At 34.7% G+C, this 18,774-nt stretch overlaps 1 protein-coding gene across 8 annotated transcripts in view; it reads left to right on the top strand.

The window, feature by feature from the left end:
* Positions 1-18,774, top strand: part of Tenm1 (teneurin transmembrane protein 1) — a 757,085-nt gene that overhangs the window by 667,732 nt on the left and 70,579 nt on the right. For all 8 annotated transcript variants that reach the window (XM_063246384.1, XM_063246382.1, XM_013147982.3 and 5 more), the window contains one exon: positions 17,780-17,934. In XM_063246384.1, the coding sequence (XP_063102454.1) occupies positions 17,780-17,934 (155 nt within the window). The remainder of the gene's footprint in view (positions 1-17,779; positions 17,935-18,774) is intronic.

Below are 18,774 nucleotides of genomic sequence, written 5' to 3'. Positions count from 1 at the left end.
TTAATCATAATTTATCTTGAAAATCTTGCCATTCAAGTTTTTAATCATTAATTATTTTGGTCATTTAACTATCCCACTGTGCTTAGATGTTCTGTTCATAATTGCTTTAAAAAATTTAGCTCAGTGGCATAAGTGCCTGCCTGGGAAGCACGAGGTCATGAGTTCGATCCCCAGTACCACAAAAAAAAAAAAAAAAAGAAATCAGTATCAAGATTTTTGGGGCTGGGGATTTAGCTCAGTGGCATAAGCACCTGCCTTATAAGCAGGCAGTTGTGAATTCGATCCCTGGTACTAATGAAAAGGAAAAAGACCAAAAAAAAAAAAAAAAAGAAAAAAATAATAATTGCTTTAAAAAGAAAACTTGCTAGAAAATTTCTTTTTCAATAAGGTCTGGTAACATCAGGTAAAAGTTCACATAGGTAGTAAATCAGAAATCATACTTTTTAAATTGTTTATTATGAAAGTGTTCATATATACATAAAATTATAGAAATGTAGCCCATTACCTAGGCTCAAGCAATATCATAGGTAGCTAATCTTACTGCTTTCCCTCCCTTACCAACATGTAAACACACTCCTTGTGCTCCTCTCTATTCTGTCAGAACTATTAGTACAAAAATCTCTAATAGTTCATCCATTATCCAGTGCTTGATTTTACCTAATTTTCTGAAAAGATATCCTTTTTTAACTTTAAAAACATTAAGACAAAAGAGGACAGAACAAAGCAGATCAGAACAGAACAATGTAAGCAACACAGTATTTCACCACCAGACCACCTGATATTAACAGTAGCTACCATAATGTCTCTTTCTTTTTTTCATAATGTCTCTTCCTTTGAAATAGCTGAGCATACCTTCACATACAATAGTATCAAACATAACAAAATAGTATAAAACCATTCAAGAGAATATTACAGAGCATTCAGAACCAAATAAAAGAAAATGAACCATGGCTACTATATTATCTCTTTTTCCATAGAAAATTTGTTTATACCATCACACATAATAAAATCCAATAAGACACAACGTGATAGAACCAATGGAAACAGAAGAACAAAAGCATGGTAAGACCTCAAAGCAAGATGATATTAAATCAGCAAGGCTGCCATAATGTCTTGTTTTCTTCAAAATAGGTGTTCAGACCATCACACATAATAAAATCAAACAAAACAATAAAATCATTCCAACTAATGAATGAAAACATAAGGCTTCAAGGCAATGTAATGGGGAATCACGATTACCATAAACTCTTATGTACTCTTACCATTTCTTACACTAGGGAGACTATGTAGTATTTATACGTGTGAGTTTGATTTATTTCGCTTATGAGTATGGTCTCAAGCTGAAAACATATTTCTATTCTGGGAGCTAAATATACCCACACATTTCATTTGATATCCTGTTGTAGAAATTAGGTCATTTGGTTGAACTTCTTCTATACTGGATTTGGTTGCTCTCATCTTCATTTGGGCCAACCTGTTTTATCATGTTACTCCCTATAAAGTTACATTAAAATTGAGATCTTTGGCACAAAAGTCTTTTCATAAATTCCTGTGCATGTATATCACTTTAGGAGTTGCTTAATACTACAGCATAAGAATATATCTATTTTTTTAACCAGTTGCATCTTGATGAACTTCTTTGTTTTAATCTTTTATTGTAACAATGCTGCAGTGAACACTACTTCATATATTTTGGATGATTTTTATAAATATATAGAAAAGGTTAAGTTTGTTTTTGTTTTTGTGGTACTGGGGATTGAACCCAGGGCCTTCACACTGAGATGCATCCCTGGCCCTTTAATTTTCCCTGTTGAGACAAGATCTTGCTAAACTGCCCAGCGTGGGTTTGAACTTATGAGGATCTTCCTGCTGCAATCTCCCGAGCAATTGGGATTACAGGCCTGTGCCACCACATCTAGCTGCATAGGGTTAATTTTTAACTGCAGTAGGTAATAGCAAATTGCCCTCCCAAAGGACTGAACACATTTACACTCTCACTACTAATATTTATGAGTGCCTGTTTGCTGTAACTTCAGCAGTTCTGAGTAGAAACCCTTTAACATTTGTGCAGCTGGTTGATTAGTGGGGAATGGTATCTTGTAATTTGTGGCTCCTTTTAATTATCAGTGAAATTGAGTCTATTACCTATATTTGTAATTATTTGTATTTCTCTTTTTGTAAACTCAACATGAGCTATTGTTTGGAAAATAAGAAAAACATCCCTTTGTTTCCATATGTCTTGCAACTATTTTTTCCAAGTTGTCATTTCTCTCTCTCTCTCTCTTTCTGTCTCTCTCTCTGTCTGTCTGTCTGTCTCTCTCTCTCTCTGTCTGTCTTTCTCTCTCTCTCTCTGTCTCTCTCTCTTTGTCTTTTTACTTTCTTCTTTTGTAGTGCTAGAGGAGCAATCTCAAGGCTTTGCACATGCTAGTTGGCAAGTGTTCTACCATCGCACTATATCCCCACCTCCGTATCCTCAGCCCCTCTTTTTTTAACCCTACAAAAGTTTTCTAACTTTTTATTATTGAATTTATCAATGTATTCCCTTACATCTCGAAACTTTGTGTTCTGCTAGAAACTTTCCCAATTCCCACAGAAAAAGTATTTTTAAAATAGGCTTTGCAGTAACCCTTAAATCATACCATGTATTTTTAGCATGGGAGGCCTGTGAAACTTGAAAAGCTTAGAAAATATTTAGAGTAGTTAAAATCAGAAACTTCAGAATTGCACAGATAAAATCACAGAAATACATATATTTCGAATACATTTCCAAGCTACTGTTTCTCATCCTCAAAATGAAAATAGTACTTACCTTCCTTATAAGATCATAAGATGCTTATAAGATGAAAAGACACAAAATGGATTCAGCCAATGCCTGGCACACATAAAGTACTGAAGCAAGGATGGTGATGAGAATGAGGATAAGAATGAGAATTAAAATGTTTTAAAAGATACTTACACATGTTAATTGGCTTGCTTTCAACATTAGTAATAAATATTTTGCTTTCAAAATTGTATTCAAATTCATTTTTTGTGTATACACACTCCTAATTTTGGTTCCCCTCATTTTCAAAATTTGTTACCCAAAAAGGAGGGGATGGCAACCATGTGAAAGAGAAGTACTAGGGAGTGCTTACCTAGAAGAAAATATATGGAAAGCCATAAGTACATACATGCACAAGGAGACATATGCCAGAATATATACTGCAGTATAAGAAATAGAAACACGCTAATAATCTAATAATAAAGGATGGCACATTACACAATAGTAAAGCTGAATGAACTACATCTACATGTAAAAGCATTTCTAGGCACAAAAACATAATGATGCATGAATAAAAGAGAAAATTATAAAAGGATACATATGGTGTGATATCATTTATGTATTTTTATTGTAGCAAAGTATATGGCACATAGCATAACATCATTATTTTGAGCATTTTAAGTGAACATTTCTGAAGCATCAAGTAGGTTTACATTGCAGTGAAACCATCCATGCTGTTTCTTACCTAAATTTTTTATTCTAGGAATGGAACCCAGGGCCACATGCATGTTAAACATGCATTGCACCAATGAGCTACATCCCCAGCCCACTTCATAATATTTTAAAGCACAAAGATGTACTATGTATTATTTGTGGATGTATACATATGTAGAAACATACAAAAACATGCATGCCTATAACAATAATCACTAACCACAATAGTGGCTAGCTCTGGAAAGAGAAGGAAACAGAATTTAGGGATAAGAAGGGGGGCTTTGGCAACATCCACATTTCATTTTGTAAAAGAGCTATGGAAACCAAACGTTAACATCTACTAGATTTGGGTAAAGAATACCTAATGATCTTTAGTAGTATTTTCTTGGTTGTCTACTGTTAGACGTGTTTCATAATTTTGAAACATTTTAAGTAAGAATGAGTTTACAAAACAACTTGAAATCTTTAACTGACAATTCCATTTTGAAAGTAATTAGTTTTGTTTGGTTCTGTTTAGTTTCAATAAGGCTTTCTTTAATACAGAGATCATAGTAAAAATATTTACCAACCTGTAAGGCATAAATACTAACTTGAGAGCACACATTGGCTTTAGTCTTAAAATAGGGTTTAAAGGTCCCCTTGCAGTGACTGACATTGCTCTCTTGTTTTCCAAGATGATTGGCTGTGGGGCTCTTCCTTTAGCAGCAGAAACCTCCAGCCCCTTGAGTAATGCTTCTGTATGCTGAATTTCCTAAATGGCTGATTGTGAGCTTCTTGAAAGTATTCAAGTTCGGTACAATGAGCCAACTCTATGGTTGGCCAAATAAAGTCACTATTTCCATAGGAATGACTTCTGGCCCATTTAAAGGTTCTCCCTGAGGATCATAGGCTTAATAACTCAAATATGAGGTTATCATCCACCCTCAAATATCAAAGCCTGCTCTATTTTTTCAAGTTTCATTTACTAGCTATTCCATTTGATTTCTCAAAAAATCTTATTAGACTGTGTAATAGGTTTTGAACATAGGTGCCCCATTTTACCACTATTTACTCAGTAAAGGAAACTTATTACAGTGGTAATTTTTTTGAGAGGGCAGGATACATTTCTCAGTTTGTAAGACAGCTCTACTCAAGGAAATTGAAGCCATGCTAATAGATTGATAGCTCTGCTTTTTCCCTCACTAAGCCAAAACCCATCAGAATAGATTCTGACAAGACTACTTACACTGGTCACCATGATCCTTTCAGTTTTCTTGAACAAAATCAAATCAGAACTTCAGGAAAACTATTGTTCTAGACTTGCAATAGGATGTAAAACCATTTATATGGTACTTTCTCACCTTTACCAGAGTAAAAAGCTGGGGGCATCCTTAGAGAGTGAACTGGAGAAAGCTAGATTTATATCTTCTGATTTTGGTTCATTAAGCTCAAAATTCTTCAGAAACCATAGATCAGCGCTTAGCATTCTACTTTCTTATTGATTCTGGGCATTATTTGATTTCCCAAATATATTTGGTCTAGTTTTAACAAAATGACTTCATTTGAATTGGAATTGTTTAAAATCTAGTCAATAAACAAGTGACCAAAATCACTGTTTTCTGGCCATTAATTGATATTTTATAGTTCCCTGGAAATGCTGAAGATGCTGCATGTTGAATTAAGGAGTCATTGAAGTTCAAAACTGGAATAAAGCAGTATCTTAACATGCCTCACTTTAGTGTTGTTTTACCTCTTTTTATAAGATTGACTGGATGTTGCTAATTATTCTTTTTTAACTACACAAGATGTCCTCTCTGTAATGAAGATCTTAGTGATTCACTCTATAAACATAAAAAGTTCTCCCATAAGTGGCAACTGTGCTAATGTAGTACTCAAACACTTGTAGCCATCTCTTGTTACACAAAACCTGATTCTCAGACCGGTACCCAGAGATGTCAGCCTCTTAATGCATTCAATATACTTAGCTGATGTCAATAAGACACTAGTGCCAATAGCCCCACTTTGCTATTCATAAGACTCCCACTAGCTTTAACTACTTTAGCAAACCCACACAATGGGCCTAGGACATCTTGTTAGAAAAATTGTTCGGCCAGATCCGCTGTTTTATTAAGCATTTCAATCAGCATGTTAAAGTAAATCAGAAGTGAAGTAAAAAGACATGGTGCCTGGCCTTGAGTGATATATAATCCGGTTGGGGAGAAAAGGGAGGATTATTAGAGAAAACTATAATACAGCATTAGGTTTTGTGGTATAAACTTTAAACACTGTAGTGTAGTGTAGGTGTTCAGAGAATGTAGAGTGAGTTTGAAGAGAAAGGCAAAGAGGGAAATGAACAGAAGAGGGAAGATGAGGAGGAAAAGGAAAGCATATGGTAAAGAATCTGGACACATGTACAGAAACAGAGATCTTGATTCTAGCCTATATTCCTAATATATTAAATGAATTCCAAAAGAAGCAATAAATCAAAGCTTAAGGCAAAGGAGAGAAGACAGGGCAGATGAGAATAATGAAGTATCTATAAATGGAAAATAAATGGTTTAGTCCTTCCTTTGAGGGTAAGGTGCTCATAAAATGGATTTGTTAAGATGGCACTAACTCCATACATAAAATGTGTTGTTGAATCCAGTCAAAAATACTCTGTGTTGTTATTTTAGTCCAGGCTTTAAATTTGCAACTTCATGTTATATTATGCCACATTCCTACTCACTTTGATTTATATTACTTGTCTCTTCTAATAGGGTCAGAAGATTTCTGCCAATGAAATTGATATAATTCACAAGGAAACACTTCCATCAAGATATTTTCCAGTATTTGAGTCAGTTTTTGTATTGTAATTCTTGAGGCTAGATTTCTTCTGCAACTAGAATGAAAAACAGGATTTGAATACTAGAAAAAAAAAAGGGCATTCCAGACATGGTATCTGTGGTGATAGGAAAGTGATAGACCATTTTGACTGGAGAAATAATACAAGATCATATATAGAGCCCAATCATCCATTGCTATCAGCATACAAGAGATGCTGATGGAATTATACGCAGGGCTCCTGCCATCTAAGTCAAGCCAAGTAATCATGCAACATACACAGAAAACGATATCAGAAAACTGTTAATAAAAAATATAAATATCAACATTCCTTGTTAATCTTCTTGGCAAGATTTCACAGAAGAGCCTTTTTTTTTTTTTTTTTTTTTTTTTTTTGCCCTTACAGCAATCTGCTGACATGGACAGCTCAGTTTTATTCTCACCATTAAATAAAAGCAAGAAGTTGAGTACTGGGAGATTATATAAATTTGTTCAGAAGTCACAGGCTTAAACCCTATCTTCCAACTTCTGCTACCAGACTCTCCTCATCCTCACATCTCATGAAGTTATTTGGGTGACTGAATTTAGAGAAAAGTGGTAGGTAGGGAAAGGATGTTGGAAAGCCTAAGTTCCCTTGAGATAAAGCTAAAGAAGCCACTAGTTCCTTTAAACTAAGTATCTGGCTTTTTTAATACTTGCAGTATAACCTTGTCAAACTTGGCAGGTCAGAGTGTGGAAAAAGAATAAATAGTACAAAGAGTCGCTTGCCTCATGAAACTAATTTGACTGTTTTCTGCTTTCATTGAGCTGTCATATTTGTGCGTGTGTTATTACTGTGTTCTATATTGCTGAGTCGAAATCAGTTCTCCTACATGTCTTTTGAACTTCCATTTAAACAGTTGAAAATAGTGTTCACGCAGTGCCCATTACCTTGTCTTACCCTGTACAGATGACTGTCTACCACTCCTGACTCAGTGAACTTCTTTTGACGCATTAACTTCATTAGTAGAGACAGTGGGTGCTAAGGAAAATTTAAATGGGCCTTCTGTACTGTGTTTTAATGGGCACAACATGCAAATAATTATCCCAAAGAAAATTTAATTCTTGAGTTAGCCCACTTTGGGGAATAGTAGGCACTTAGTTCCTCATATCCTCTTTTTATTGAGTACCCAGAGAACAAACTATTCTCCTTAGTTTTCTTTTTATCAGAACCTCTTGGTCACTCATATACTTTGAAAGAGACTTCTTTTCCCTAGAGTCTAACGACTGCAATTAGTTTTCTGCTGCCCTATGGGCAGCAAATGAACTTATCTTCCTCAGGCTAATTGTTGACATAAGGATCTTACAAGGCATTTGTTTTTCTTAGGATTATAGACATTTCTTCTAAGTGTATCCGAATTGTGCCTATATATAGTTGCGTTTTGTTTGAAGAATTTGTAAGGGGGATATAAAATATTCACCTCAGATTTAGTAAACCTCATTTATCTTAGCCCAAATGTACTGAGTTCATTTAAATCTTTCTCTGCAGGCATCTTCTGAGCAAGAATTCTAGCACAAAATAAAATAAGAGATACTCTTATTTTATAAGAGAACTAGAAACACCTACCTATCCCTATCTCTCTTATACAAACAAACAAACACACGCATCAGCCTCTATAAAGCAAAGGAAAATAACTCACATCATTATTAGTGTCTGATTTACTGCTGAATGTTGAGAGACCAACGCTACCCTCAGACCACAGTTTTGCTTAAACAACTGCACAGCGTGGAACTTCACTGATTTGATTCTCTGTATAAAAATGTCAACTGTCTTATAAAAGCTTCAAAATGTTTACATCCATAGTTCCCTCAAAGTAACAAAATTTGTTTTTAACCACTACCTTCACTCTACAGTGAATCTCTCATGTGGCACTGTGCTGACAAATGTTATGTAAGATTTTATGGACTTAAATCTCACACTGTTTGTCCAACATAGAAAAGATTAAAATGTTGAAACAGGGACTGTGTGAATAAGTTTAATTCTAGGCTTAGGAGTATTATCTTCAGACAGAACTGTAACAATGATTGTATAATCAGAATACCACTTTGTACCTTATAACACTTGATCATCTCCAAAGTCCTTTCATTTCATTGGTGTTTGTAAGCTTCATACCAGTTTAACCTGTGAATATCTAATATATGGTCTAGGAAATCATGACACTAACTGCTTAAATACCTTACTCAAAGTCCTACTGCTAATCTCTAACAAAAGTTAGCTGTACACACAGATCCCTAACCTTACCTGGAGCCAGCATTCTCTCTGTTTTCCTTTATGTAGTCCATAGTAAAGCAAATTAAGACCAATTAATTCTTCAGGCACTTCTGTTTCTTTGGAACTCCTGACATGGTAAGATTGGGCAAGATCACAAGATCACAAGGCAAAGCTATGTTTATAGAGCAAAGTGGATTTGGTGTTGTAAGGGAACACTAATCTGTTCAGTATATCTATTCAAGTAGATCAATTTATGTGCATTTAACTTAATCCAGGATCCTCCAATGCTTTGCTCTTGATTGTGAAATCCCTCCCTTTTCCCACACCCCAGTCATCTCTGATAGGCACTATACTCCTTTTAAAAAGCTTTTAAAGAGATTATCATTGTGTCCTTTCAGCTCATTTTTACAAAAAATCTTAGGTGGCTTTTGAATCCATTTATTTTATTTCACTCAAGTTCAATGTACTTTAATATAAATGCATAGAAATTTTGTTTCTAATTCAGGAAGCTTTATTGAACAATTGCGCCCATGTCTGCTGGATTAGTTGAGATGTAAAAATAAATCATAAAATCAAGTTCTTGCCTTCAGGTAGTTTATTGGCTAGACAAGGCAAGATTGAAGAATTCACATTAATAATATATAAGTAAATAACAGCTTCTGTGGTTTAGAAAGCAGAGAGACCATAACGAACTGAAGTTTGCAGAGAAAGCTTCACAAAGGAAAGCATTTTGATTTCATAGAAGCTGAGAGATGAATAGTGGGTATCAGGGACTGGGGAATGTCTCGGGAGGCGGGATGAAAGTTAATCAGTGGGTTCAAAATTACAATTAGGCAAGAGCAAAACGTTCTGCTTTTTTATTGCATGGTATGGTGACCATATATAACAATAATAAACTGTATATTTCAAAACAGCTCAGGAAACGATTTTAAGTGCTTTCACCAGAAAGAAATGATAAGTGTTTGAGGAAACAAGTTAGTTTTAGCCTGATTTGAACATTACACAGTACATACATGTATTGAAATGCCACACATTCTCACCTAATTCGCATAATTTGATGTAAATTTTAAGATAAAGAAAAACATCTCGTAAAAATATAAAAAAATAACACAATTTCAGTTGATGAATGTAATTGTCAAGCAAAACTAACAGTTATGGTAAGACACATATGCCACCTCAGTGACTTGACAAAATAGTGACGTACTATTCACTTCGCAGTCCAGTATGTTTTTAGGAGTGGGAAAAATGTGCTCCAACAGCGACTTAACGAACCAGTCTCTTATCTATTACATCCTCAGCACCTGAGGTATTGGGACCATTCACTGGATGCTCTGCATCCAACCAGCCTACAGAGAAAGGTGGTGGCTTATAGGGGAAGTCAGCATGTTTTTTTTTTTTTTTTTAAAGGACCAGACCTCAAGAAGGCATGCAGCACTTCTATCCACATTTCATTACCAACAAGCCTGGGAAATGTAATCTAGCTGTATTCTCAGAAAGAAACATATATTCAAACACATAACATTGTCTTTGCCATACTAAAGATGAAATGACTTCCCAAAAGAGGGATGAAAAAGAACAGGAGCCAGAACAGAAGCAAAGATGAGTTCTACTCAGATATCTACTTTTCTGGTTTGATTTGACTAAATTTGATGAACTTTAAACAAATTATGAGTTTTGAATTTTAGCGGGAACAAAAAAGGGATATGTTCTTAGAAAGTATTGTATTAATGCCAGTTATTTAAGTATTTCATTTCCCAATGAGAAGAATTACCGTTAGTTGTAGTTATCTTTGGTTTCCTAACACTTGTACCAAAACATAGCTTCAATTGCAGTGCTAAATTGGTTATTTAGATTTATTCTAAGTTCATGGATCTTCTATGGTTACAGCAATGTCTTCACTGCTGATATACCCCTCTTAATTATCTACTAGCAAGCATTGTAAGTGTGTAACTCAAGGATCAATCCCATTTCAAAGATAGAATTCATTTGGCTGATACTGTGTCTTCTCTTCTTTTTGGTTAAATGCAGTTAGGTGAAAAACAATCTGTTTGTTTAACCTTAGCTTTCCCTAAAATCTATGTAGTCTATATATGGTCTGACCTTCACATTTATATCTCTGCCAGACACTTAAAGGCATATAGCATTTCTGACCCTACATTTAATGTGGTAGCTTGTATAATAAAAGCCATGTTATCAAACTCCTGACTATGTGAAACCTCTAAATACATTCACCAAACTCATCAATTTTGTGGAGGCTGCAGCTACAGTATATCTTTGAAGAATAATTCTGGAGACATCTAATACAAATACACTAAGATTACTAATATTTTAAGAGGGGTCACAAATCCTCTTGAAAATCTTAACAAAAATTTTATACCATCTCCTTATGACAATACTATTACACAAGACGTTTACAGAAAATTTAGTGGAGCTTCTGAGCCTTTTAAGCAGTCTTATCCCAACTCTCTGGTAAAGCAATTGACAGCCTCATTTAAGCTAAATAGTGTAGAGGTTAAGAGAACAGGCATCTAACTCAGATACACATGAGCTAAATCTAGAATTTTCTATGTATATAGCCCAGAGTTAGTCACTTGACTTCTCTGCAGCTCCATTTTTTCATCTAAACATGACATTGACACCTACTCTACAAAGTTGTTATAAAGTTTAAGTGCAACTGTATAGGTAAAGAATCCAACACACTACTTGAAATATCTACTCTCAGCAAAATAATTATTATTCAGTAATATTATCATCTCTTGTGGATTTTCAATGATGTTTGCCTGGATTTCAAACTAGATGCATCAGGAATTCAGTGTGGCTCTTTAAATTTCAGCTTATACTTCACTCAACTCAGAAATCGTTTGTAACCTTAATGTCCCCAGTTCAGCTCCTGAGGTTGCTCCCAAGACATCTGGAATTTGCTCCAAACTGATGCTTGTCTAATGACGTTGTAATTACCTGCTTACTTGTTCATCTCCTCCACCCATTTCTGAGCTCTTCAAGGGCAATATCATATCTATTTAATACTGTCCTATACTCTCAGGGTCTGGAAAGTGACTCACACATAGTAGGTATAAAATCTTGAATTAATTTGCTACATAAAGGAGGAAATTGTTTCAGTAATCTTTTAGAAATACAGTGTTGGTGGAGATAGGAAGGCTGTCATTTTGCCTGCAGCAAAGTTGAAGTCTAAAGCTTTGAGAACAGAAAACAAAATGCTAAAAGAAAATAAAATCCCTGTCCTTGTTTCTCTTTCTGTCAGTAAGAATTCTTGATCAACTAGCCAATGAATGTACTGTTCCTTATTGTGATTCTGAAACCTTTTAAAGTACATTTTGAGTCATTAAAAATAGGACTTTACAGTCAGAATATTAAATTGAATGTTTATCATATTAAGTTTATATTTCAGTTATTTGGCAATTGACCTTTACTCTTTATAATATACTATGATATTTTTATTCACCAATATCTGATTTAATGACTCACACTATTCACTGGTCATGGAATAGTACATTGAGCTTATTAGTGTCTCCTATTGGAGAAATTCTGATCTCATTACTAACTACACAGTGAAATCATCTTAGCTGTTCATTAAACTCTATGTCCTTCCAACACCTAGTGGCACACAGATATCCATAAGCCAAATTCAAGAAGTTCCATTTAATGGCTACCTAGAAAGAGAAGTTAGCAGGCTTATTGTGCAGAAGTAACTCAGCCCTTTCTGATCTCAGTGGGTAATTAAGTGGACAGTAGTCAGATCAGTTAGAAAAAAGACTTTTCTGCCTATTGGCAAGTTTCCACATACACCATACATATGATACCATTTTTCAGAGTATAGTAATCCACATGAACAAAGCAGAATTTTTTTTATCTCTGACTTAAAGGATACTTTAGAATCAACTAGCTAATGTCAGTAGCACAATTCAGCACTCTCAGTATTGGAAACTGAGCTGACACCATATTGAGTTTAGAACATTCCCTAGAAGTTGATTCTAACCACTTATCTATGTCTCATAAAATTAAACAGCAGATTGTGGCAAGGAAAAAAATCCAGTATTTCAGTTTTCGGGTTGCCAGGGCTATAGACGGAGAACATTTTATGACTACTTTCCAAAGCTTATATTCAGAAAGAGCTTCATTTTTTATACAACAGTAATCAAAATGTAGGTGGCCTCAACAGCCATAATTTTAAAAACTTAAGTATAGAGTTGCTTTTTGCCAACATTCGAAATTGGCATTGTGCACAGCCAAAAGCTCTGGTCTGCATTCTTACCTAATTCAGGATTTTTAGCTACTATTTCCAGGCTATTAAGCTCCACATCTGGACCCCCAGTGCTTACATCAACATGTCTCTGTTCCTTCAATATTGATCAGTAGCATCGTCTTCTCCAACAGGTGATAAATTTATTAGTAACCATTCAGGCTTCCTTAGCTTTAGGCAATTGTCTTCTTAAGAATTACAGTATTTATTCATTGAAGGATAATAAGACAAGGGAAGAAGTCAAATCATTTTGCCTGTAATTTGCAGCCATTTCAAACAGTGAGAGGCTTCACAGAGGAAAGCACTGCAGTTCAGATGTTATATAATGGCCTCTACTTTGCATAAGATTGTGAATAATTTTTTTACAAGATGTACTTTATTTATGAGCAGGTCCTTCCCTAAGAAGGAGCTTGTTAGGGCTTAATGCTGATGAATGGCGACAGCACCATTCACACTTCCAGGTTATGGCCTGTCAGTGCTTTCATTATGGGCACTAATTTAATAGGATTTATTAAAATATTATTTTCTCAAATATAGAAATGTGCTCCAAGCCAAACATGCTGTATGGGCCTCTGAGTCTAATGTTTTACTTGATGGAGGTGGATGGATAAGAGGACGCAAGCCATTCAGTGCTGTTCTTCCACCACCAACGCCATCCACTGGCCCACCAGCTTCACTGCCCGAGCTTTATATATATATATATATATGCTTTAAAAATGAATAATGGTTAGAATTTTAAACCATAGAAATTGTTTTCTTATCCAAAGATTGTGCCTTCAATTCTATTTTGAGAGCTAATGAAAACACTGTCAGTAAGGATATCATTTGTTCAAATTATGACTACAATACTGGGTACCCAGGTTTGGAGATCTGATTACCACAATAGCAAATCTGAAAGTAAACTGAAGCTGCAGATCCTGCTAGCCTCAGATGGCTTTGTGTGATCTAAAATCACTCACATTTCCATCTCTGAAGAATAATATTTAAAATATACTGGGTATGTGTCAACTATTTCCATTCATCTAACAGGCCATGATAGGTCATACTACATCACCAGTATCCCTGGGTTATGACAATGCTCATTGTGGGAGGGAAAACTTCCCCCAAATGCTGAACAAATATTCTTCTTTTCCTGCCTACCTTTCCAATGTTTACCCTTAGTAAAAAGTAAGTACCCCTTATACATTACCAGTGAAGAGTTTGTAAAATTAGTTGTTTGAGGAATTTGCTGGCTTGTTGGTTGTTTGTCTAGCTTACTAGTACGGGAAAGAAAATGAGAGAAAAGTATGCACATATAAAATATGCCTGGGTGCATTTATAAAGCACCTATCAAACAGTTCCCTCAAAACCATTTCCAGCATGTCTTTTAAACACCAAGCATAAGTGTAGCTCAATCAAATTTAATTAAAGACTATCAAGAAAAAAAGATGTGTTGGAATTTGGACCATGATAAAAAGAAGTTGCCTACACAAATACATGAAAAGGGAATATTCTACAATCAGCAGAATATGCCCTGAAGGAAAAATATAGTAGTGAGTATTTAATAAGCCCAGACTTATTTCAAAGTGCACTCAACTGTGGAGTTCAGCTGACATGAGCAGAGACAGAGAGACAAATTCAAAACATTTAGAATTTTATAAAAATTAAAAGTGGAAAAACGGTATAAAGTCCAAGGTTGTCCTCTCTGTATCAACCCCAAACTTCACATCTAATGGGGCTAACAAATGTGGAAGTTAAATAATAGATGTCAGGTTAACAATATAGACTTCTTGCTCCAGTTAGGATTTGAAATGTCTCCCAGATGTCCAGCTGGCAAAACCTCTGTCTCCAACATGGCTATAGTAGTAGAAACTTTGAGATGAGGACTAGTAAGAAGTTCTCTGGTTATTGAAGTGCTGCTCTCAAAGGGGACAGTGGGACCTTGACCCTTCCACCTCTTTTTAACTCCTGGTCGTGAAATAAGACCTTTCTTCACAACATGCTCCTGCCATGATATGCCAAAAGCAATGGGACTACAGGTCAAAGCAATGGGACCAAGCCACCATAGATTGAAAGCTCCAAAACTGTTAATCAAAATAACCCTTTCCTCTTTTTAAGTTTATTATTTCAGATATTTTGTTATAGTACAGAAAGCTAACACATAATCTCCAAATAAATCAGTTAAATATACATTTGTTTTTCTACACCTTTTGTGAACCTGCTAAGATTTTCAAAGGATTATATCCTCTGTTTATTACTTCCTAATAAAAACAACACTTCATTTTATCTTTAATATCCTTAACCTACTAGAGTTTTAGAATATTTCTCTTTATGCCAGTTTCAGTATGTCCAAAATATTTGTCCATTGACTATCAAAGGGCTTAGCACAATGAGTTCAATATATTTGGTAAGAGATTCATGATTTGATACACTTTGAGTACATCTTCCCTGGATGGAGTTTTGATATTTTAGTTCATTGTCTTATGACACCCAAGTTTTATATTTCACACTCAGTGATATTTAATACAGAGATCATAGAGGATGATATTGAATCATAGGTTTACCACAAGCCCGACCAAATTTTAGGCAGTTAACAAACTGATTTTTTTTTTTTTTTTTTTTTTTTTGTCTTTTTCCTTTTTATCGGTACCGGGGATCGAACTCACGACTGCCTGCTTGCAAGGCAGGCGCTTATGCCGCTGAGCTAAACCCCCAGCCACAACAAACTGATTTTGAAACATACACCAAAATAAAAAGCATGGATTCCTCCTGGTTTATGTTCCACTGGAATGTTTTGTAGAGGAAATAAATGTACACATGTCTTCATCATTTGACATAGCTTAATCTGTAAAGTGCACTCATTGTTTATAGACCTCCTTAAAGATTTTGTGTATTTATAAATGACAAAGGAATTTACTGACATAGAATTCTCTTGTTTGGATATGCTAGTTTCCTTGGAGATTTCATAGAAACATAGATAACTTTTAAGGTATTTAGGAGAAGTTAAATTGAATCTGTAAGTTTTACAGATGTTAAGGATTAATACTTCATAAGGAGCACCTGGATTAATCAAAGTACATGCTAGAGCCAAATTTTAATATTAACCTCCTGCCAATGAATTAGTTCATCTAAAAGCAGTTTATTAACTTGGCTTTACAAACTGTCTTTAGAAGAGTTCACAGTTTGCCAGGAAATTTAGCATGTATGTGTATGTTGTATTGTATTAAACGAACGTGCTTATTGGCACAGAATATTGTAACTTTAACACATGCTCAGTGAATTTCATTAGATCTGAATTATAGGGTGTTGAAAGAAGACTAAATTGTACACTACTTACCTGTAGTTTTACTTTCCATAGCTTTAGCTATCCATGATATCCATGGCCCAAAAACATGAAATAAAAACTGTAATATTAATAATTCAGAAGTTTTAAATTGTCCATCACTGAGTAGCTTGGTAAAACCTCATGCCATCCCATGCCATTCCTTGGAGATGGAATCATTCCTACAGCTAGAATTTCCATAGTGTACTGCTACCTTCCTATTGGTCACATATTGGCCACCTCAGGCCCCAGATCAACTGTTAAGGTATCACAGTACTTGTGTTTAAGTAATCTTTTTGCAATAGTATGATACTATACCATAATTCCTACATAATTCACCTCATAATCTCATCACGTAGGCAATGCATCACCTCACATCACCATGAGAAAAGTGAGTATAGTACGATAAGATATTTTGAGACACTTAATTCACATATATTTTGTTGCAGAATACTTTCATAATGGTAATATTTTATTATAAAATTATGATTGTTAATCTCTTACTGTGCCTGATCTGTGAATTAAACTTTATCATACGTATGTATTGGAAAACATACATGTATGTTTTAGAAACATACATACATATGTGTGTGTGTGTGTGTATTTCAATATTATCCGTGGTTTGGGGCTCAGGAACATATTCCCCTCAGATAAGAGTGACGACTGCTATGCCATGTGGTTATTTTTAAGAGCACTATCAAAAACATGGAAGGAAATCAAAGTTGACTTATATGTTCTTTATGGATGTCTGCTGCTTTTTCATGGATTATTTCATATGCTGCAACAATGTAAGTGTATAGTAACCAGTGCACCCCTATGTGTCAAGGACTTCCCAGATTTAAAATAAATCCTTGCCTCAGTCATGGCAAACCTGAACCATTGGTGACCTTAGACAGATAAAATAGCTTATTTTTGCCTATTTTACCAAAAATGAAGCTGAAATTTCAAAATAATAACTCATTCAAAGTCATATCAGTTGCAAATAATGTATTTAGTATTAGAATCCAAACCTTTTAATTACTATTTTGATATGCTTTCTAAGAAACCAGGATGTAATTAACACAGGGTATAAAAACCACTGTGAAAATTTTATTGTCTTTTATTTTTCTAAAATCTTAACTATTCTGTGTAATGCCACAATTTTGCTCTCTAACCTCCTTCTTAATAGATAATTCAGACAAAAGCACTCATCTCAGTTTATTAGAATTATTACAAACTCTGTTAACTGAGTGTGAATTGATGAACATAACTCTTATGTTCCCAGTAAGTTTCCTAATGCAATAGTCTTTGTAAAAGAAATTAACATGTGCTACTTACCCTGTTTTTCCCATTTATTTTATTTTATAATAAATTTTGTTAATATATGTTTGTGGTACATAACAAATACATACATTTTGGGAAATCGGTAAAAACACTTATGACAAGAGGACTTTTTTCCATTTGTGGAGATAAGCAAATATCAAGGGGGTAGAAATGTAAATCTAGATAAGACAAGATTTCTTTTCAAAACACAAAGAAGTAAATGTGTGTCTCAAAAAACCTCCCATTACCATTCTGTCTGCGCTAAGCAAAATTGAATGCATATGTCTTTAAAATGCCTTTCCACTTATATGATTTCTTTCAAAATACTGATCTTAGCGCAAATGTGGCCCACTAGACTACTAATGCTCATTTGCTCTTTCCCAACAGGCATTGCAGTCGATAGGCATGGATTCATTTACTTTGTGGATGGGACTATGATTCGGAAAATTGATGAGAATGCTATGATCACAACTGTAATCGGCTCGAATGGTCTGACTTCCACACAGCCACTGAGCTGTGACTCAGGAATGGACATCAGTCAGGTAGGCACCGCTGGTTTTCAGGCATTATCACCATTTGGCATCTGGAAATGGATAACAATTTTCTCATTCGGAAATTAAGTAGAAAGGAAGCCTGGTGTACCTGTTATAATACGAGATAGTAGAAGTTTCTCCTTATATAAGTAACTATTTTCCTCCTCAGAAAAACCTCATTGAGAGAAATGTTATGCTAGAATAAGAGAAATGCTAGATGAAATGTTGACATAATGATTCAGGGCTCCCAAAGTTGAATCAATTAGAAGGTAAGGTCAGTTTTGCTTATTGAATATTTTCCAAAGTATATCATTTTTATTTTTAATTGAAAAATTCAAATTCTGAAAAGTAGCACTCCTACAAAATGTCTCTAGACATATTTTTATCAAATATGTAGCTATGACCTGTCCTTCATGTGTAAATAAGGAGCAATTTCTAGGATGTCATAATGTTTTCTTCAGTAAGAGAAACTTCTACGAGGTCTATTTTACATTTGTTTAACAAAACTTTTGGCCTGTGAGAATAAAAGAGAAAGAAATTACTGTAACTTTTATTTGGGGCCAAAATTCTGATTTTACAATCATTACACAAAATCAGTATGAGACATGTAGAAAGATTATAGAGTAAACTTCATATCCCAGGACTGAGTGGATGCCTTTCTAGTCTGCAGACAGAGAGGCTGCTATATAAAATAAAATACACCGGACAGTCCTTGAAAGGACTTCCATGCTACAACATTCCATAAATAGGTGACTCGAAGGAAGTAGATTATATAATATTTTCAATGGGATTAAAATATATATTGAGAGTTTTATGATTCATTGTTGTACCACAGGAGATGGTTTTGGC

This window comes from Cavia porcellus, unplaced genomic scaffold (genome assembly GCF_034190915.1).
Source record: "Cavia porcellus strain 051 isolate PalLab524CR breed Dunkin Hartley unplaced genomic scaffold, mCavPor4.1 scaffold_3, whole genome shotgun sequence".
In the NCBI taxonomy this organism is placed as follows: domain Eukaryota; kingdom Metazoa; phylum Chordata; class Mammalia; order Rodentia; family Caviidae; genus Cavia; species Cavia porcellus.
Note: the sequence above shows the minus strand (reverse complement) of the source record. Positions and strands in the feature narration are given on the sequence as shown.